This window comes from Lynx rufus, unplaced genomic scaffold (assembly GCF_022079265.1).
Source record: "Lynx rufus isolate CCGP_SWC_20201006 ecotype Redwood Valley unplaced genomic scaffold, mLynRuf1.p SCAF_1, whole genome shotgun sequence".
Lineage (NCBI taxonomy): Eukaryota > Metazoa > Chordata > Mammalia > Carnivora > Felidae > Lynx > Lynx rufus.
The window spans coordinates 168,636,476-168,658,811 of record NW_025814823.1 but is presented as its reverse complement, the minus strand read 5'-3'; the positions used below and the strand labels follow the sequence as shown (position 1 = coordinate 168,658,811).

Below are 22,336 nucleotides of genomic sequence, written 5' to 3'. Positions count from 1 at the left end.
TCGCTCTTTCACACATATACATTCCCATATACCTCCAGTAGTCTAAAAACTGATGGCTTCCCAGGCTCATATTTTATTTTATTTAATTTTTTTAAAGTTTTTATTTATTTTAGTAATCTCTACAAAATTTGGGATTCAAACTCATAATCCCGAGACTAAGAGTTACATGCTCCCATTACTGAGCCAACCAGGTACCCCCCTATTTTATTTTAGAAACCATTATTCCTCCATTAACCCACTCTTCAAAATGTCCATTCAGAGTAATCATTATCCAACTTGATCTTAGCAAATATTTCCTATAATGTGCCTGAAAAGGATTGTTAATTTTCTTCATAGACTCTTCTCCAAAACTACATCTCTAAGAAGAGACTATGAAGCAAATCTCAATATTGTTGAGGTATAGTCTGGAATAGCAAGGCATAGTCAGAAATGAGACAGACATTTCAGGGGTGGTGGGAGGCTGGTTGTTATGAAAGTAGATGAAACAGCATGAAATAGGCAATACAATTTAAACTAGGTCTTAGGGTTAATTTCCCTTAGAATTAGAGTTTCTCCTGGAATAACAAACTTTCTTGTAATTCTTTATAGATTCTAGTCACTTTCTACTGGCTATGTGTTTCACATACCTTTTTGGTGAAGATCCTAACACATTTTGGTGGCCCTAAGACTTCTAAAGTAAATTTTCTTCTTCTTCTTTTTTTTTAATTTATAAGAATGTGTACAGGGTTGGTGACTGAAGAACTATTATCCTTTCAAAATTGACATGGAAAGTGACTATCTTAATTTTAGAAATAGTTCCTCTAGGTCTACAGCCCTTAAAAATGGCATCTATCACTATCTGCACTTGTTACCTGTCAGTAGGCCAGCAGTGAAACACCTTTGATGTACAGTCTAATAAAGATTCAAATTATTCAAGCTAGACCTAATTCATTTATGTTTAGGGCTGTCAATTTTTACAAACATGGAAGAAAACAGAGTAAATATGTTTATATATCAGGGAAAATCACTGGGAAAACAATAGGAACTGGGAAGAAGCCCTGACTTCCCAACACACACACACACACACACACACACACATACACACACACACTCTTCCAGAAAATAAGACTGCAATTAATATACAAGGTGATGGGGAGAGGAAAAGAAGTCACAAAGGACAGTATGCTTCCTAAAAGAGTGGTTCTCAAGCTTTTGGGATCAGTTCTCTTGGCGGTGACAAAAGACCCTGACATCCACATTTTACACACACCCATTTTTCAGATGGGGGTAGGAGAGGGGACTCAAAAGCAAGCGTTACTGACCAAGCACATCTAAAAAAGATTATGTTTATGTTTGCTTTAACAACTGCGTTATAGACAACATAATTTTTAGTCCCTCTACTTGGATCTTAACATGTAGTTAGTAGAAAATAATGGACCCCAAACTGGACTGATGCATTTGCATTATCACATACTGTGAGCATAATGGACAAAGACACTAAACTAACAAACTAAATTTAAAATGATTAAAAAATGTAATACATAATTAAATAGCAAGTAGAACAGAAGTGAAACCCAATGCTACTTAATATAACAAAGGTGATATATTAATGAAGTGTCCTTCCAGAAAGTTGAGGGAATTTATGTAATTTATGAGGTTAAAGAGATTTCCAAATCATTCTTCCATTGCTTTCACACATGGGTATGACCCTAACTGTCTATTTTTAGAGAAGAAAAATAACTTAAAAAAATACTTTCATCCTGGGGCACCTAAGTGGCTCAGTTGTTTAAGTGGCCTAATCTTGATCTCAGCTCAGGTCTTGATCTCAAAATCATGAGTTCATGCCCTGTGTTGGGCTCCACTTAATTAACACCTACTTAAAAAAAAAAAGTACTTTTATCCCTTTCTATATCCAAGGCATATTATTCATTCCCTGAGACAAAGAACAATGTCTCAACACTTGGCTAAGGAGGCAACATAAACTTCCCCCAATCCAGGGATTAATACAGCCAGCAGTATGGGAATATCAGAGGAGAGGTGAGTTTGACCCCCACATCACCACTCCTGCCACCCTTCCTCTGTCCTCAACCTGTGCCAGGAAGGCATTACACATGTAACTTGAATGTTTTTTTTTAGTCCCTTCAGTTTGTGGATGCTGGTTATGAATGGGAATGGGCTAGGAAGAGGCAACCTGCGGCAAATAATCAGACTTGGAAGTGAAGCAAACAAGGCCAGAGCACTGACATTCAGTTGATTGTTGTACTGATGCCTACAAATTGTTAACATGTGGAATTGTGGCTTGCCATTTCTGAGTAATTAAAAGTAATTTTAATTATCTGGCCTTTCTTTGTTTATTGTGAGCAAGTAGGTAACTGTTTTAAAATTATATAATAAGAACTTTTAAACTTAAGAGGATAATATAAAATTTGTTAGGGAAACACATGTAACTCAATTGTTTTATCTAAAGTTCCTGTCTTGGCAGTAGAAAATGAGAAAATATCAATTACAATATAGAATGTAGCTGGACACAGAATTGAGGAAGTATAAATGGAAGAACATCTTTGTGGTGTATTAAGTAGAAGATAAATATGTGATTCTTAAGCAAAAGAGAGAAAGAAAACTAAAGCCCCAGCTTTGCCTCAATTATTACTTTAATTCATATAAAGGTGGGAGAACAAGGAATTCACTGTATTAAGTCCTGGTTGGTTGCTTTCATGACCCTGAATGAATCTTTGAAGAGGTATGAATTGTTTGCTTTCTCCTGGTACACTATCTTAAGTCTTGGTTTCCAGAGGACTATGTTTGCTGGCTGAATACATTTCCTATTCCCACAACAACAAGTTACCACAAATGGAGTATTTAAGACAGCACTTGTTTATTATTTCATAGTTACGTACATCAGAAGTTTTGGCAAGGGGCCAACTGGATTCTCTGCTCAGGTTCTTACAAGGCTGAAATCAAGGTGTCAGTGGGCCTGTGTTCCTTCTGCAGCTCAGGATCTTCTTCTAAGCTTACGTATTTGTTGGCATAATTCAGGATTCTACAGGACTGAGGCCTGGCCTTCTTGCTGGCCATCAACCAGGGCTACTTAGTTCCTCGGGGCCACATAGTCCTCTCCACAACATGGGAGTTGGGTTCTTCAAGGCCAATAGTAAAGCGTCTGTTGCTGCTTTGAATCTCTCTGACTTCTCCTTGACTCTGAATTCTAGACTTACTTTTATTTTTATTTTTTTTTTCAACGTGTATTTATTTTTGGGACAGAGAGAGACAGAGCATGAACGGGGGAGGGGCAGAGAGAGAGGGAGACACAGAATCGGAAGCAGGCTCCAGGCTCTGAGCCATCAGCCCAGAGCCCGACGCGGGGCTCGAACTCACGGACGGCGAGATCGTGACCTGAGCTGAAGTCGGACGCTTAACCAGCTGCGCCACCCAGGCGCCCCTAGACTTACTTTTAAAGAGTTTACCTGATTACACCATACCTACTCAAAATACTCTCTCTTTAAAATGCAACTGATGGGGCGCCTGGGTGGCGCAGTCGGTTAAGCGTCCGACTTCAGCTCAGGTCACGATCTCGCCGTCCGTGAGTTCGAGCCCCGCGTCGGGCTCTGGGCTGATGGCTCAGAGCCTGGAGCCTGCTTCCGATTCTGTGTCTCCCTCTCTCTCTGCCCCTCCCCCGTTCATGCTCTGTCTCTCTCTGTCCCAAAAAAATAAATAAAAAACGTTAAAAAAAATAAAATGCAACTGAGTAGCATCTGTAGGAGCTGGCGACTCAGGAGTAAACTTAATTTGGGAGTAGGGCTTAATTCTATGTAGGCAACAGTCAACCAATGCTGAAACACTGCAACTGCAGACTGCGGTAGCTGCTGTGAGGGAAATGAACAATGTACTGTGACAGAACAACTAGGGAAGAGCTCTTGTGACAGGTGATATCTGGGCTGAGACCCAGAAGATGAGCATCAATCAGTCATGAGATGAGCTGAGGGAAGAACAGTGCAGGCAGCAGCTGAACTTTTTTTTTTTTTTCTTTTTTTTAAATAAGCTCTATGCCCAACATGGGGCTTCAATCATGACCCTGAGATCAAGAGTGGTATGCTCTACTGACTGCATCAGCCAGGCGCCCCAGCAGCAGCTGAACTTTAATATCATGTCTGAAACAAACTATGGAAGAGTACAGATTGTCCTCCTGGGAGTTCTCCAAAAGCTTGTTTTCTCTATTATCTTTGACTTTGAGTATTTGAAAAGCCGATCTGTGTATTATCTTTGTTTTTGAGTAGTTCAAAAAGAAGGCCAATAAGGAATTAAATTTATTGAACGCTTAGGGTGCTGTATGCTTTTTCCACGCATAAAAGAAGGTGTTCTCCTAAAGAGTGTTCTTTTAGGTCATCTGTTGACCATACCACAATCAGTGGGATCAATAGCATGTTACTTGTGTTCTACTTGTATCCCTGGAGCTATAGGATGTTGTAGCTATTTACAACAACCATCATTACCCAAATGCAAGCATTAAAGCATTTTATACAAAAGTGTCTTCTTATAGGCAAATGTGAATTTCAAAGTAGGTACATTCTTGGTCAGCAAAGAAGAAAGAAAAGGCTTTAAATGAAAAGCTGTCCTTTCAACATTTTTTAAATGTTGAATTTTAAATCTATATACTGGCTTTTTTAAATCTATATACTGGCTTTCAGTGTGATTCTATGTCATAACACGTTTACCCTAGGTAAGAGCTTTATTCAAATATGAAAATATTTTATATTATAGAACTATTTCACAATTATTTATACATTAATAAAATAACTTAAATATACAAGTCACTATTTCGGTGTTCTTCATTCCCTCCCTATACATCATCCCCCCTTCTCTACCTTATTCATAAATTACAAAACCCAGAAAACTCCACATAAGAAATAATTTTCAATCCTACCCCTACTTCATTCTCCCCACAATGATTGCCTTAATTTATGCTTTTAAGTTCTCTCCATTGATCTTTTGAACAATCTTAACTAGTCTTCCTAAGAGCCTCTTCCTTCTCTAGCCCTTCTTTTATACAGTTACCAGATTATGCTCCTAAAAACTGAACAAAGTTCCTGTCCTCATGGAGTTTACATTCTAGTGGAAGGGACTGAAAGTAAAAAAAGAAAAAAAAAGTCAAAATAAACATGTGATATTGAATGTAAAGAAAATAGAATTAGGGTAAAAGGAAAGATTAAAGGAGGGAGTGATTCAGTTTTAATGGGATGTAACTGACATATAGCACTATAAATTCAGAGTGTGTGCATCAAGAGGGAGTAATTTTAGGTAGGGTTGTGACCTTTGATTATAACAAATGTTAATGACCTTCAGCCAATGTCAGCAGGAATACACCCATAGTCAAACCAAGTTGGGTTTATTGATTTGTCACAAGGACACAGTATAACAAGAGGAACTGTGGAGAATCTCAGTAAAACGGTGTTGTAAAAGATATATTATAACTGGGCTTGTGTTAGGTGATTCTAGAAAGGTTCAAGGCTTTCCTCTGGATTGGCTGCTGTCAGGAAGCAGAGGTAATTCTATGACGGAATATTTTATTTTATTTTTTAAAATATTTTGAATGTTTATTTATTTTTGAGACGGAGAGAGAGAGAGAGAGAGAGAGAGAGAGAGAGAGAGAGAGAGAGAGAATGAGCGGGGGAGGGGCAGAGAGAGAGAGGACACAGAATGTGAAGCAGGCTCCAGGCTCTGAGCTGTCAGCACAGAGCCTGACGCGGGGCTCAAACTCAGGAACCGTGAGATCGTGACCTGAGCCGAAGTCGGACGCTTAACTGACTGAGCCACCCAGGCGCCCCTGATGGAATATTTTAATAACTGTTTTCTAGTAGGAAGAATAGAGCAAGGGTAGGTTGTAATAGGTCAAGAAACAGGTCATTTATATTAACCAGAAATGCTTGGTCATTTTTGTGGTTTGAAGAATGTTCTTGTATTTGCTTTGTTTAGACAGAATTATAGAGGAGACTTTTCTTTTTTTAATTTATTTTTAGTTTTAGAGAGGTCATCATAGAGCCTGACATGGGGCTTGAACTCACAAACTGTTAAGATCATGCCCTAAGTCGAAGTCAGACGCTTAACCAATTGAGCTATCCAGGAGGGGTCTTATATTGGGCCTATTATGGTTACAGAGTGGCCATGACTGATATTGATGTTTTGTAAGATTGTTTACGTTCAACAGAACACTCAGACCTAGCTGAGAATGCCAGAGACACCAAGGCCTAGCTAAGAGTTCCAAGCCAGCTTCTGGTTGTTCCGAAGCTGCTTTTATTTTTCTAACAAAACCATCAAGTGTTACAATTGTTTCTAAGTTGCTACTTACAACTCTTACTCATAACTGTTTCCTGAATATTTATCAGTGTTATTATTTAGGATACTTAGTTCTAAAACTCATCACAGCTCTGATGACCACAGCAGTAGCTTACTTAATCATTACTAAAATACACAAGATTGCTACATGCTGTGGTAAAGAGAAAAACAGCCACCTGTTTGTGGTTGAATGCCTCTGGAATTGGAAGAATTAGTTCTGTGAATTTCAGAAACCCTTTCAACAATTTCAGTCACTTGCCTCATATTCTGAAAGCTAAGAAGTTGGAGTTAGATTATATGTGCAGTTCTGATAGATCTGCATGGTGTCAAGCTGGGTAGTGATCACGTGGGGAGCTTGTTAAAATCAGGTAGAGATTTGAGGGCCCCAAGTCGAAAAACTGATTTAGCCTAAGTTTGGGACATTTATCCACGTTTTTTTGTTTTTTTTTCCTTTCTTTTTAATTACTGAGTAGTATTCCATCAAATTAGTGTACTAGCTTATTTATCCATTCTCTACTGATGGACCTCAGGATTGTTTACAGATTTTGCTGATCATGAATGAAACTGCTATGAATATTTTTGTGCAGGTATTTTTGTGCATATAGGCTTTTATATTTGAGTAAATACGGGAGTGGAATTGTTATGTCATAGTGCATGTTTAATTAATAGGGAACTAATGGGTCCATAATCTTGACATTAAGTAATATAAGATTTAGAACATCAACTTTTGTTCAGAGTGCAGCTTGGTAGAGATCCCAAAGGACCTGTAGTTACAAGGCCTCAGGCAACCCCTGTCACCCCTTAATTCTCCTCCTCAGTATTGGACCTCTGGAGCCAGAGAAGATTCCTATACAGTCCCAGAGGAATGAAAGCTGTGTGTATAACATCTGCAGAAACGTAGTTTGGGCAGTGACTTCTGATAGTGATACGTAAAAACCCTCCGACAAGTATTTGCCTCTAGGATCCCAGGGATTCCACCTGGCTGTGATCAAGCTCAGAAATGGAGATCCCTGAGTGCTGGAAGGTCTAAAATAAGTCATTCTTGACAAAGAGGCTGTTATTAGCAAAGGTTGGATGGTATGTTTGAGCAAAGGCTGGGGGAGGTTGGCCACAGGGGTGGGAGTCACACAGACTCAGACCATGGTCTCTACACTGATTGGCCTTGAATCTTGAAATATTTGCTTCCTCAGTTTTCTCAAGTTATCCTTAGCAGCTTTTAAAAACACCTGCCACTTTGCCTCCACTCTTCAGCAGGTAAGCAAGCTCCACTTAAAAGGAAAATAGAGACTATGTGACAGGAACTTTCTCACTTTCATATCTCCCTATCTGTAGCCATTTTTTATGTATCTTTCCCTATTCCTCCCAATCAGTGAAGATGATACTCCTCCTAAGATACTCTGCCATTCCACCATCTCAGGGGCCTTGCTGGCTTATCTCCTCCTTATACTGACGCATTCCCATCATTTAAGCCTCTTCGAATTTGTCCCTCGTGAAACCTAACCTTCTCTCAATACTAGGTACTGCTCTCATCATTGTCCTACTTCTCGGATCCCATTACACTCAAACCTTGTAAATGGCTGTCTGCAAAGCCTATTCCCTCTTTCTCTTGGGGATCATCAGGGTCCGTTCAGAACGCTTTGTCCTATAGTAGGCACTGCACATTTTCAAGGTATACGATGGATGGTCGATGGGACTCCAGGAGTGCAGACGATTGTCCTCTGTAGCTTGTAGTCTGGAATGCCGGATGACTCACTCGGTTGGGAAACTTTGTATCTTTTTGGCGTGCAAAAGTAACGTGATAAACGCTTTCACTTTGAAATAAAGTTATGAACTCTGCAGTTGGCCACAAGCAACAAGTATAAACACAAGAGAAATACACAGCGGTTGCGGCACCACTAATTAGCCACTCACGTGAGAACACAGGGGCACACCACCCAAGGGCCACGCATCTAGTACTGCACCGGAGAGGCTACCAGGGAGCCAAGTGGGCTTCCGGCGGAACCCTGTTTACAGCTCCTTAGTGGTCTCGGTATCCGAGTCTGGGGGAGGGGGTGAGGGGAAGAGCGCAGCGGCTCCCGGCCAATGGCAGTTCTTGAACTTACACCTACAGACGTCAGCAAACGGATGTCACACAGCTGGCTCGGAAGCGTCTCCTCCCGCCTCAGAAAAGAGGCGTGGGCCCAGCGGCCTCCGCGAAACCTTGGGCGAGGCAGGGAGGGGCGCGCGCCGCTCCCCGAGAACCCCGCGCGCCAGCCGGTCCGCTTCTTCCCAGCAGTCCCTGCCTAGCGGCCGTCCCCGGTGAGCAGCCGGGCGCCCGCGCGCCCGCCCCGAGCGCGCCGCCGCCGCCGCCAGCTCCGCCCCCTCCTCGAGCGGGCCGCGCGCTCCTGCGGCTCCGAGCAGTGTCGCGGGCGCGCGCGCCGCCGGCGGAGCCGCAGTTAAAATGGTCCGAGCGGGACCTCGCGTTCCCCCCGCCGCCGCACTGACTGACTGAGCCGGCGAACCAGGCTTGGACTGGTCGCCCAGCCGGCAGGCTCGCTCCCTCCGTCGCGTCCCCAAAGCTCGCGCCCATCGTTCTCCCGGCTTCCCGGGGCAAAGCATGTAGCCCCCGTCGGGCGCCCGGGCGGCCCGCAGCTGACGCCCACCCCCCACCGTCGCGTGTGTGCCCGTGTGTGCGTGTGTGTGCGCAGGGCGGGCGACCCCGCAGCGGGCCTGAGGCCGAGCCAGAGAGCGGCCTGCCCCGCTGCCGGAGCTCGCCTTTCGGGGCCTCCTTACTTCCCTGTCCCGGTCCCCCTCCTCGGGGCCTTCTATATGGGCCACCTTCTCTCGAAGGAGCCGCGTAACCGCCCGAACCAGAAGAGGCCTCGCTGTTGCAGCTGGTGCCGCCGCCGCCGCCCTCTCCTCAGGCTGCCCCGCCGGACCCCGGCCAAGGCGCCCCCCCAGCCGGCGGCGCCCCGGAGCCGGGACTGCTTCTTCCGCGGGCCCTGCATGCTCTGCTTCATCGTGCACAGCCCCGGCGCGCCCGCCCCCGCCGGCCCAGAGGAGGAGCCGCCGCTCTCGCCGCCGCCGCGGGACGGGGCCTACGCCGCGGCCGCCTCCTCCCAGCACCTGGCGCGGCGCTACGCGGCCCTGGCTGCCGAGGACTGCGCTGCCGCCGCCCGCCGCTTCCTGCTATCCTCTGCCGCCGCCGCCGCCGCCGCCGCCGCCTCGGCCTCGTCGCCCGCCTCCTGCTGCAAAGAGCTGGGGCTGGCCGCGGCCGCCGCCTGGGAGCAGCAGGGCCGGAGCCTCTTCTTGGCCAGCGTGGGGCCCGTGCGCTTCCTGGGGCCGCCCGCTGCCGTGCAACTCTTCCGGGGGCCGCCGCCGCCGGCCGAGCCCCCTACGCCCCCAGAGATGGTGTGTAAGCGGAAGGGGGCCGGGGTCCCCGCCTGTACCCCGTGTAAGCAGCCCCGCTGCGGCGGTGGGGGCTGCGGCGGCGGCGGCGGCGGCGGTGGCGGGCCTGCCGGGGGAGGCGCCTCGCCGCCGCGGCCCCCCGACGCCGGCTGCTGCCAGGGCCCCGAGCAGCCACCGCAGCCTCTCTGCCCCCCGTCCTCCTCTCCCACTTCCGAAGGTACCCCCACAGAGGCCGGCGGGGACGCCGTCCGAGCGGGGGGCACCGCCCCCTCGCCCGCCCAGCAGCAGCGTGAATGCGGCGACGCGGACTGTCAGGAGCCCCCCGAAAACCCCTGCGACTGTCACAGGGATCCACCCCCCGAAACCCCAGACATCAACCAGCTGCCGCCATCCATCCTGCTCAAGGTGGGTCTGGGCGAGTGGCGCAGGGATGCGTGCTTTCCCCCAACCCCGGCCCCCGCCTCGGAGGTTTTCTCTCTCCTCCCCCTGAGCGTGGAGGAGGGGGTTCCCTGATAGCCAGAGAAGTCCGAAGGGGAGATTGGAAAGCCAATGGGGAAGATGCTTATGGCCTGCTCTTTTGAAGTAGAAAAACTTGGAGTCTCGTCAGTGGTTTTTAATAGTTTGGGTTTGTTACAACAATTCAGGATTCGTCTGTTATTCCCAGTGGTTTAGAAATTATTCGTAGACGTTCTGCGAAATATTTATCACTTGAAGCAATTTACATTTACTGGTAAAGATTTCGTCTATTAGTTTTTGACAGTATTCAAACCGTACTTTCCGACTCGGTAGCTAACTAGTTGAGGTCAGTTACGATGACCTTTAATTGAACATTTACTATGGTCAGGCAGTATGCCAGAGCTTTATATACATACCTCATTTAATCCTCCAATTAACGCTATGAAATATTAACCGCACTTTATACACGAAGACACTGATACTGCAAAATAGTAACTCAGGCAGAGGTGGTCTTTGCTTTGTGGAGCTTAGAGTCTAGCGAGGCTTGAAGAGTTTGACTTGTCCAAGGTCACACACACAAAGTAAGGGCACATCTGGGGGAATTTAGGCCTTTTGGACTTGAAAACCCTGTGATTTATTCTATGTTTTGTTGCATTCCTACATTTTAACCCTTATATAGAAGCATACAGTTTGCCAGAAAGTAGAGACAAATGTATTTTTCATGGGGGAATAGGTGAGTGGAGAAGAGGTGGGTGTCCTCTGGGAGACTACAGGACACTTTCAACTACTAAGTTAAATTTGCACTTTTGTTAATGCTAGTTGAGAAATTTAAGTGACAAAGTTAGTTTTAAGTTACTGCTAGCAAGTTATTTTTTCCTCATTTCCCAGCCCCTTCCTGGAACTTAATAAATATAAACCTTTTTCACTGTGGGTGATATTTAAGACTAAGATATTTAAGATACTTAGTCAAAAATAACCTAGATAAGAATTTGGCGACTTTTATTGTTACTGAAGTAACTGTCTTCAGTTACAGTGTTACTGCCACCAATATACTTTTCTGATTAGACCTTTTGAACATTTATAATCCTGTGTGTTAAGATTTGTTTTACTGTAATGTTCTTGTAACTGATACAGCAAAAGAATGGGAAAGCATAACCTGTTCTTGAGTCAAAATGTAATGATTTAACTCTTAAGGAGTTGTACTTGTTGGAGGAGTAATTGCCTCCTCTGTGTTGAGGGTGTGCATTTTAGGGCAGAGCGAATTTTCTTGAGTCCTTTTAAATCAGTAATGACAAAATATCAACAAATACTTGGTATAGAAGTTTGATTACTCTTGTTACTTGGTCAGTAAGACTGTTTAAAAGCAAACCAAGGGGCGCCTGGGTGGCGCAGTCGGTTAAGCGTCCGACTTCAGCCAGGTCACGATCTCGCGGTCCGTGAGTTCGAGCCCCGCGTCAGGCTCTGGGCTGATGGCTCGGAGCCTGGAGTCTGTTTCCGATTCTGTGTCTCCCTCTCTCTCTGCCCCTCCCCTGTTCATGCTCTGTCTCTCTCTGTCCCAAAAATAAATAAACGTTGAAAAAAAAAATTAAAAAAAAAAAATAAAACCAAAACAAAACCCAGGTACTTTCTACCCAAATCATAATTTCAGGAGGTAGAGAACATTTTAATTAAAAAAAAAAGTACATGGTCTTATAATAAAGAAAATTTGTATAGAATAAATTTTGCTAGAATAGAATATCTACAAAACATTTTTTTTTCATATTTGTGTGTGGACTGTTGAGAACTTGGTGTAAGGGATATTTGAGAATTTTACCTACTGGATTTGCCTTACACATGTTGGGTAGATTTCCTTGTTAATAGAAACGTGAATAAAGATTCTTCGTGTGGATCTCATGGTCTTAGTGGTATTCGGCACAAAGGAAGTTGGGACTGTTGGAGTATTGGAAATAGAGGTTTTTCAGTGTTTACTAATCCATTCCAACTTTTAGGGATAAGGCTTTTGGGAGCAGAGGCTCTGTCAACATATATTTTGTTTCTTGCTCTATCTCCTTCCCTAAGTGCAGTGGCTGGTGTGAAGTAGCTCTTAGTAAATATTTATCCACAAATGAATGGACAGGTGTTCAGGATGTCTAGGCTGATACTGTGGGTGACTGTGCCATGCCACTAAGCAGTCTCTAAGAAATGTTTATGTCCTGACTTGAGTTGTTTTGAGTCTCAATAAAAGCCATGTGATGGTGAAAAGGTTTTGGCTCTGTTTCTGGTAAGAACTGGAGGTGTTTGGCCTGGAGAAAAGAAGACTTTGGGAGCTATTACAATGTTTTATAGTACAAGAAGAATTGTTGGGTAGAGAAGTACAAATCCATCACCTCTATTGGAAACATTCTTAGAAAGCATGCCCTTCTTCCCTAATAGTGGGTCAGTAGCCTTTATGATTGTGTTGCTGTATCTTTGTACCAGAAGTTACTATAGTTGTAAAGGGGATGTGGAGGAGGGAGAGTTTGGGAGAGAAATGTAAGGAAATGTGATTTAAAGGTTGCTTTTAAGGGATTGTTTCCAGGTAAAAGTTTCTCCAGACAAACAGAAAAGGAGAAACACTCAATTTTTTTTATGGTGCTTCATAGGGCAGATTTTTGGCTCAATATCAACAAGATTTTCTTTTTAAATTTTATTTTTATGTAACTTGCCTTAAAATATTAACACAGGTAAGGCAAAAGTTTGCTTAGGTGCACCCCTACCCTCCCATCTAGTTTCCTATCCAGAGGTAACTGACCACTCTTACCAGTTTAGGTTGTACTTCTAGAACTGCTTCTAGAACAGTAGCTTAAAGTACTTAACATGAAATCAGATTTAAAATTTAGTTTCTCAGTCACAATTGCCATACTGGACTATACAGATCAGAACATTTCATCATTGAAGAAAGAACTGTGTAAGCCTTCATAGGTGTTTTGTTTTGTTTTGTTGTTGATAAATGGCACCAAATTGTGCATGCTCTGCTTTTTTTCTTTTTGTTAACAGTATGGTTTGGAAGTCTTTCTTTCCTAGTGAGCAGTGTATATGTTTTCTTTTATTGTTTTCTTTTTTTTTTTTAAAGTTTATTTTACTTATTTTTTTAAGATTTATTTATTTTGAGAAAGAGTATGAGCAGGGGAGGGAGAGGCCATCTCAAGCAGTGTTTAAGCTATTGGCACAGAGCCCGATGCTGGGCTCAAACTTAGAAACTGTGAGATTTTGACCTGAGTGGAAACCAAGAGTCGGATGCTTATCTGACTGAGCCACTCAGGTGCCCCTAAAGTTTAAGTAATCTCTACACCCAGCCTGAGGCTCAGATTCAAAACCCTGAGATCAACAGCCATATACTCCATTGACTGAGCCAGCCAGGTACCGTTTCATTATTTTTAACTGCTGCATAGTATTCCATACTGTTATACTGTATTTCTCTACTATTGAATGTTTCCAACCTATTGCCCCTGCATACAATGTTAATACATGTTTTCTGTGCACATAGAGTCCTTTTTTTTTTTTAAGGTAGCTTTCAAGAAGTGAAATTTTAGGATTGAAGAATGTATATATTTGGAATTAAAAAGTCCTTTCTAACAATAAGAACTGTGTGAAAATGTCCTGAAATAATGAGCCTCACCGAAAATCATAATTACGTAATTTCAGAACAGAAAGGGGTCTTTGAGATCATCTGGTTACTCCCCACTTCTGCATGAAAAAACAGGCATGGAGAAGTGAAATGGCTTCCCCAAGACATTTTAGATAATGAAAGGCAGACACTGGGCTGAAACCCCTCTCACTGTGTCCAGGTCTAGAGATATTTTCAGTATATTGTGAAAGAGGGTCTGAGTAATCTTCTTTCAGAGATTTTTATGAAAGAGATTCCTGAATTGGGGATGGCACGGAGGAGCTTACACCAGAAGACTGTAAGCTCTTATGAGTCAGAGGCTAATTTTATAATTGGGTCTGTAGGGTTGAATTGTGGCCTGTAAATATAAGCAATTTGAGAAGTAGGGAATGACTCTTGAAAGGTCAACTGTGGGAATAGCTTTTTGTTAGTACTTATGCCTGTTATAGTTGATATTTGACTGGTTGATGGATTGCTTTGAATCAAATAAGGTAGCTTCAGTCTCTGGTACCTGTTGCCTTCAGAACTTAAAGCAATTCTGCCTTCTGATATCACAGTTAGGTTTTTTTGTTTGTTTATTTGTTTGTTTTTCAAATAGGCTCCACACCCAATGTGGGGCTTGAACTGAGGACTTTGAGATCAAGAGTCAGATGCTTGGAGATCAAGAGTCAGATGGACTGAGTCAGCTAGGCACCCCCAACAATTAGATTTTTATATTGTGGAACCACTATGCAACAGTTTTACCAAATGATAGCTGTGAAATACTTTTCTTCAAGTAGTTACTATTTGAGTGACTGCGTATTTTGAGATCTATATTTAAGGCTTAGAGACTTTGTGTGCTTTATATTTAGATATTTTGCTTTGTGTCAGCAGACCTGTTTCTTTACAAAGGAAATGAGGTGAGAGATCCAAAGTCTATTACCACCATTAGAAAACTGCCTCACCATGTACGCACCCCTGATAATGTGTCATTAGGTATTAAATCTTTGCTTTTACAGCTTTATTACCAACAGGTTGCTTTAGTGATTGAGGAAGAATTTTGTAAGAGAAATGTGTTTTGGGGGAAGGCTTATGTACTTGCTATTTTTTTCCAGATATGAAAATAAGGATGAAAACAATGGAAGTGGGAGTCAAACAAAAGAAGTAATATCACTTTTCAAAGCTTTGAATGTAGATTACTAGTGAGTAAGAGAAACTAAATTAATATGTAACATTTCATGAATGCTTGACTTAAGCCTTCAGTACCAGATTACCTCTAGAAGGTATGTCTCTGCAGTTCTATGGATGATTTTAGTCAGCTCTGAAATGGAATGTTGTGAGGAAGTCAGGTTCAAGATTTTTCTTTGCTGAAGAATGCCAGATAATCTTGATTAACTTAATCAGGCATAAAAGGTGAGATTTGTTTTCTTCTTATCTTGAGAAGTCTATAAATTTTGGTGCCTTGTGATGAGTAGCTGTTAAGATGATAACCCTGAGCCAAATTTTTCTGCTAACCCTGGAATACCAAGTCCTATAAATGATAGGGAATATGAGAAGGTAAGTGAAGGCATATTTGGAAGTATTTAATTTAGCATAATAATTTCCTAAAAATTGTTTAATTTTAGCTAAATATCTTATTTTATGCTTGTCCGGAGTCTTGCCCAAGTCTTGGCCAGTTTGGAGTCAAGTGGTGTGCTAAGTGCATCTACGTGGAGAAAGAAGCTAGAATAGTGTTGAGTGATGGTTACATGCATACATTTATATGTAAATTCTCTAGTTCTGTCCATATGAGAGGGCCTTAGAGCAGCAATACCCAGTAACAATGTATGCACTTAGCATCCATATCTTAGCTTCTAAAAAACATTCTCTACTAAAAGGAATCTGTGCTCTTGGAGAAATGGCTGATTACAGAGCTGATACGAAGAAAGTACAAGATGAGCCTAGAACATTTTGTGCCAGAACACAATGAAGAGCTCAAAGGATAATAGATATGTGTCAGAAGGACACATTGTTTCATAGTATTTCCTTCCAAAATACTTAAAAAGAAAAGTTTTGTATTTTATTGAATTCTGTGACTGACTTTAGAACTCATTCTTGTGTAAATTTCGTAATACTTTGCTATAGAGTAGCACTCTGTAGTAATAGTTGGGATTTTGTAAGTTTGCTGTGCCTTAAATTTTAATCACTAAATTGTGAGAAATTATTTTAAATTATAGATTAGAAAATAGTTTTCGAGTCTGTGACTTCTGTGTGGCTATGTAGTTAGAAAAGTACCAGAAATGTTTTGTGTCTCTGTTTTTCCAAATGGTGCTTTATTCAAGAGACTGCTTAATAAATGTTGCTTTCAAGCTTTTGGCAGGTAATGCAAGTAGAACATGTAAGAGGCAAGGTACGATACACATGGCAAAAAAAAATGGAAAAGACCAGAAAAGTTGAATATGGTTGAAATGGTTCATGTTGAGAAGATTACAAAGAGGGAATCTATCTGAATCTTTAGAATATTACCTGCTTTGTTTCTGACTATAACATGTGATTGTTGTGTGTATGTGTGTATGTTTTCTCAATAGGAATCAAAGGTTCTGGGAAGAAAAATGATGGAATGATAGAAATACAGAGCTCATGGACTGTTAAAAAAAAAAAACACAGCTCTATTGATATTTAATTTACCCAATTTAAGTATACACTTTGAGTTTAGGAAGTATGTAGAGTTGTACAACCATCATTATAATTGAGTTTTATAACACCTCAAATAGTTCCCTTATGCTGCTTTGCGGTCAATTTTTGCTCATAAGGGGTATGAGCAACTAGGGAGCTCAGGCAACCACTGATCTGCTTTCTGCCTATATAGTTTCCCTTTTCTAGAAATTTCATGTAAATAGCATCATACACTATGTAGTCAAGAATATTGTGTTGTATCTTTAATATCGCTGTCTCTCTCATGACACCTAGCGTAGTCCCTGCCACAAAAGGAGCCCATATAAAATAGCTGCACAGATTTACTTCTTTTCAGGTATTTAAAAAAAAGTTTTTAAATGTTTATTTTTGAGAGGGAGAGAGGGAGACAGAGCATGAGTGGGGGACAAAGGCAGAGAGAGAGGGAGACACAGAATCTGAAGCAGGGTCCAGACTCTGAGCTGTCAGCACAGAGCCTGATACAGGCCTTGAACTCACAAACCACAAGATCATGACCTAAGCCGAAGTCAGATGCTTAATTGACTGAGCTACCCAGGCGCCCCAGTCTTTTCAAGTATTTCTATAACTTGCATGCTACCTGCCTAGTCATAAACTTTTGCAGTAATATTTGATAGCAGATAAGACCTCTTTATCAAGAAATAAAATGGCCAAGTGTAAGTGTTGGCTTGGTTGATTTTCAAGTACTCTAAGGTTCTGTGGGGTAGGTATGACCAAGTGCTAAGCAACAGTGCTTTCTCTTGAAGTTTCTTCGGTGTGAAGTCTTTGAAATCTTATACTGATGCCCTGCTTAAAAACAGAATCTTTTTTCTTTTTTTTAAATTTTAATGTTTATTTATTTTAGGGGGGGAGGGGGAGAAGGAGGGGCAGAAAAAAGAGAGGGAGACACAAAATCTGAAGCTGGCTCCAGGCTCTGAGCTGTCAGCACAGAGCCTCACCCAGGGCTCAAACTCACCAACTGGGAGATCATGACCTGAGCTGAAGTCAGATGCTTAACCAACTAAGCCACACAGGTGCCCCTAAAAATAGAATCTTTTAAAGATTAGAAATATTTGGCTATCACCTTGTGGTGATTAGTTCAGATTATATCTGTAATATGACTTGTACCTTTTCTGGTAATTCATATTTAAAAAAATTTTTTTTTAAAGTTTGTTTATTTTTGGGACAGAGAGAGACAGAGCATGAATGGGGGAGGGTCAGAGAGAGAAGGAGACACAGAATCTGAAACGGGCTCCAGGCTCCGAGCTGTCAGCACAGAGCCCGATGCGGGGCTCCAACTCACGGACCGCGAGATCATGACCTGAGCCGAAGTCGGACGCTCAACCGACTGAGCCACCCAGGCGCCCCTGGTAATTCATATTTTAGTTGTGTTTTCCAGATTCACCACCAAAGATCAAGAATATTGTTTTCAATCCAGGTCCTGTTTAGAAGTCACTGCTATTTTCTAGTAGCCATTCCCCTCGTATTCTTTTTAGTAACGGAATCTACCATGTTCTAGTGGCACATAATCACCTAATTAGAAACTGTTTCTCAGCCTTTCTTCTACATAGGTGTAGCTATGTGATTAAATGTTAGGTGATAAGATGTAAGTGGAAGTATTGTCCACTTTTATGGTATTCTTAGTCATACCATAAAAGTAGCTGTTTGTCTTTTGCTTCTTCCGTTTTTCAGGGCTAGACCACCTGGATTATAAGAGTAAGCCATTTTCCACTCTGTAGATGAGGGCAGTGAGGGAAGAGCAACAAGGTACAAGATGATGGATCCCTGGATCTTCTACATCCTTAGAATACCTACACCTCCTTAGTTTGGATTTCTGTTATGTTCAAGCTATTGCTAACAGGCCTGTGGTAAAGTAAGCAATTTCCTGGCTTGTTGCAAGTAACATCCAAGTTTTTTTTCCAATGTTATTTTTTCCCTTTGTAGTTTCCTTTATTCAACAAAAATGTTTCTGGTCAGTCCTTTACTGACCTGTGGTCTCTTTATTCAAAGCAACCTTTGGGGGCACCTGGGTGGCTCAGTCGGTTGAGTGTCCGACTTCAGCTCAGGTCATGATCTCTCACTCTGTGAGTTCGGGCCCCGCGTTGGGCTCTGTGCTGAGAGCCTGGAGCCTGCTTCGGATTCTGGGTCTATCTCTCTGCCCCTCCCCCACTCATGCTGTCTCTTTCTCTCTCTCTCTCTCTCTCTCTCTCTGTGTCAAAAATAAATAAACATTAAAAAAATTTTTTAAAAACAACCTTCGAAATACTCTTTCTTTTAAGTCTTAAATTATCCAAAGATAATTTGGAAATGCCTTTGACTATATAATCTTAAAGCCAGTGAATGCATCTCATGTCTTAATGTCTCCAGCAGAAACCTGGGTACATACACACAAATGTTGGTTAAATGAGTTAAGATAATTTGGGAAAGAGGTAGTTACTTTTTCAGGAGTTAAGATATGGGAGAGAGAGCATTTTAATGACAAGAACAGGAAAATTTTTATTTTAATTACCTATTTTTATGTAACAAATTATCCCACTGCTTAGCAGTTTAAAACCACAAACATTTATTATTTCATATTTTCTGTGGGATAATAATCCCTGTGAGATTGAGATGGGTCCCTTTGGTCAAGGGTCTCTTATGAGGCTGTAATCAAGGTGTTGGCTGGATCTGCTCAACTGCGGCTCCAGAATTCCTGTCCAAGCTTATTTGTGAAATTCTTGGCAGGCCTCAGGTCCGCATTGGCTGTTGGCTAGATGCTTAAGTTCCTTGCCATGCCCTGTGGCTTCTCCATAGAGATAATAGCAACATGGCAGCCCACTTCTTCCAGAGCAACAGATCCTAGAACACCCAAAAATGGAAGCATTTTTTTAACTTCATCTTGGAAGTAACATCCTGTCACTTCTGCCATACTCTGTTCGTTATAAGTGAGTCATTAAATCCAGCTCACACTCAAGGAGAGGATTACACAAGTGTAAATATCAGGAGGTGAGCTCATTGGGGACCATTGTGCAGGTTGCCTACCACAAACAATATGCAAAGATCTATTAAGTATGCGTTGGCATATCAGCTTAGTGTTTTTACTTTTTTACTCATACCCATCTTTCCTAGTACTGGTTTTATCTACACTTCACCTGCTTATTAAATTTCCTTTCAGCTGGATAACTAAGACTCATGTAGCTCCACCTAGATTTAGTCAATTATCTGTGGATTAGAACAATCATCTCACTTTTACAAAAGAGAAAACTAATGTTCAAGGAAGGTACAAACCAAATTCAGACATATTTATTTTTGTAAACTTTATTTTGAGAGAGAGCATGCAGGGAGTGGGGGTGTGGGCAGGCCGATGAGGGGCAGGGGAGCGTTGAATGAGTGAGTGAGTGAGAGAGAGAGAGGAAGAAAGAGAAGGGAAGTGAGAGAGGATCCCAGGCAGGCTCTGCACTGGTCAGCACAGAGCCTGATACGGGGCTTGAACTCACAAACTGGAACTGTGAGATCATGACCTGAACTGAAATCAAGAATCAGATACTTAACAGACTGAAACACCCAGGCACCCCCAAAGTCAGATGTATTTTAAACAAGGTGCTTTTTGGTTCCACTGACCATGTTCCACATATCTTCTACTTGTTAAGGGACAAATTAGCCCTTTAAAACCACATAAGTCCTTTAACCTTAAACAAATGATCTACTTTCCCAGAATCTTTATTTCTCATTTTATAAAATGGGGAAGGTGAGCATAAAAAACATCCACAAGAGAGGGACTTCCAGCTATGGCTGCATGAAGAGTTTGGTGACTGCTCTCCACAAAAATAAAGTAAAACTAGGTAAAATTGTCTGAAACTGTTTGGGCTATGGAAATTTGGCAGGCAAAAATTCAGAAGCACTTATTTTTAGGAAAACAGCTGGAGCTTTTAAGAACGGTTGATATCTACAGCATTCTTGCATGAAGACCCCTACTGTGTGCCCCACCTCTCCCCAGTTTCTGTGGCAAGAATGAAAGTTTGGGAAACCAGCGGCCCTGCTGGTTTGTGGCAGCAAGTGAAAACATGTATTTGTCAACTTAAAGTGATGAACTTGATGGGAAACAGGGAAAACTCACATTATTTGCAAGTGTGAGATTGTGGTGCTAATTGGGATGCGTGGGGGACCAGCCAGGTTTTTAACAGGCAGACCTTGGAATTGAGAATACCATAAAGGGATAAGTTCTCCATGTATCCCTGGTGAAACTATGCACATGTGCTGGGGACACCTGAAAGTGTCTAGCAGAAAGCAGGGGCCAAGGCAAACTTGAGAACTGGCCAAGGCTTGAATGTGCCCTTCCCATCCCACACACAGATTGAAGAGCAGGTTTGAAATGTGTGAGCATACCTTTGCCCAGATAACTAGCTGAAAACTAAGCTATGCAGATAAAGGGTAACCTCCTTAGGAAGCCATAGTGAGAAAAAAAAAAAAGGTAAGTATTAAAACCTGAGCAGAGACGTTGACACTGCAGGAGACATAGATCCCACTCTTTAAGGCCAGGGAAATTAAAAAATTCTGGGGGTGACTGGCAGGCTCAGTCATTAGAACATATGACTTGATTTCAGGGTTGTGATTTCAAGTCCCTTTTTGGGTGTAGAGGTTACTTTAAACATAAAATCTTTCAAAAATTCTGAAAAATTCCAGAGTTGGTATATTTTTGATAATAAGTTATCTAAAATGTCTTGTTTTTAACAAAAAGCCAGGAGACATGTCAAGAGACAGAAAAACGTGACCTATACTGAGAGAAAAGAGTGCAGTTAATAGAAAATACCTGAGTGGACTCAAATATTAGACTTAAAAGATAAAAACTTCAAAATGCTATTATAAACATGTTAAAAGAATAGAAGGAAACATTTTCAAATGATAGCAGAATATGATGATACTGACCCGACAAATGGTGACTCTCAATAGAAGGAAATGGAATCTATAAAAAAGTATTTTATTTTTTTAGTATTATAAATGGAAATGTTTTCATTTTTGAATTATTCATTGTTAATATGTGGAAATACTTGCTTATTAGCTCTAAATTATTTGTGTGTTTTTTAGGATTTTTTAAATATATAAGATCATGATATCTGTGACTAGAGAACACCTTAGTTCTTCCTTTCCTGGATACCTTTCATTTCTTTTTCGTGCATAGTTGCCCAGGCCAGAATCTCTAGTACAATGGAGACAGCAGACAGCCTTGTCTTGTTCTTTAGCTCAGGAAAAACCTTTCATCTTTCATCATTAAGTATAATGTTAGCTGTAGGTTTTTAATAGATGTGCCATCTATCAAGTTAAGGAAGATTCCTTTTATTTATAGTTTTATGAGTATTTTTATCAAGAAGGGGTATTGGATTTTGTCAAGTGCTTTTGTGTATCTGTTGTCTGTTGAGATGGTCATTAAAAAACCCCCTTCATTACATCTAAAACGGTGAGAGGAAAATTGCACTGTATCTAAACGGAACAATATTTTCAAAGGATCCATAGCTTCAAAAATAATGGATTTAAAAATTTTTTTTTTTTCAACGTTTATTTATTTTTGGGACAGAGAGAGACAGAGCATGAACGGGGGAGGGGCAGAGAGAGAGGGAGACACAGAATCGGAAACAGGCTCCAGGCTCTGAGCCATCAGCCCAGAGCCCGACGCGGGGCTCGAACTCGCGGACCGCGAGATCGTGACCTGGCTGAAGTCGGACGCCTAACCGACTGCGCCACCCAGGCGCCCCAAAAATAATGGATTTTAGAGGATATTGGACCAACATCTTTACAGTGATGAGTGGGAAAAAAAAAACACACACACACACACACACACAAAAAGCCCCTAAACTATCAACCCAGAATTCTATATACAATCAACAATTGTCTCAGGAAAAAAGAAACAATGATATTATATCATGAATAAAACCT

General features: G+C 41.9%; 1 protein-coding gene across 1 annotated transcript in view; it reads left to right on the top strand.

Annotated features, from left to right (window-relative positions):
• The first annotated feature begins 8,751 nt into the window (after nt 1-8,751).
• FBXL17 (F-box and leucine rich repeat protein 17) overlaps nt 8,752-22,336 on the top strand; it is a 495,516-nt gene continuing 481,931 nt past the window's right edge. The window contains exon 1 of the mRNA XM_047090120.1: nt 8,752-10,101. Coding sequence (XP_046946076.1) covers nt 9,118-10,101 — 984 coding nt within the window. The 5' untranslated portion in view covers nt 8,752-9,117. The remainder of the gene's footprint in view (nt 10,102-22,336) is intronic.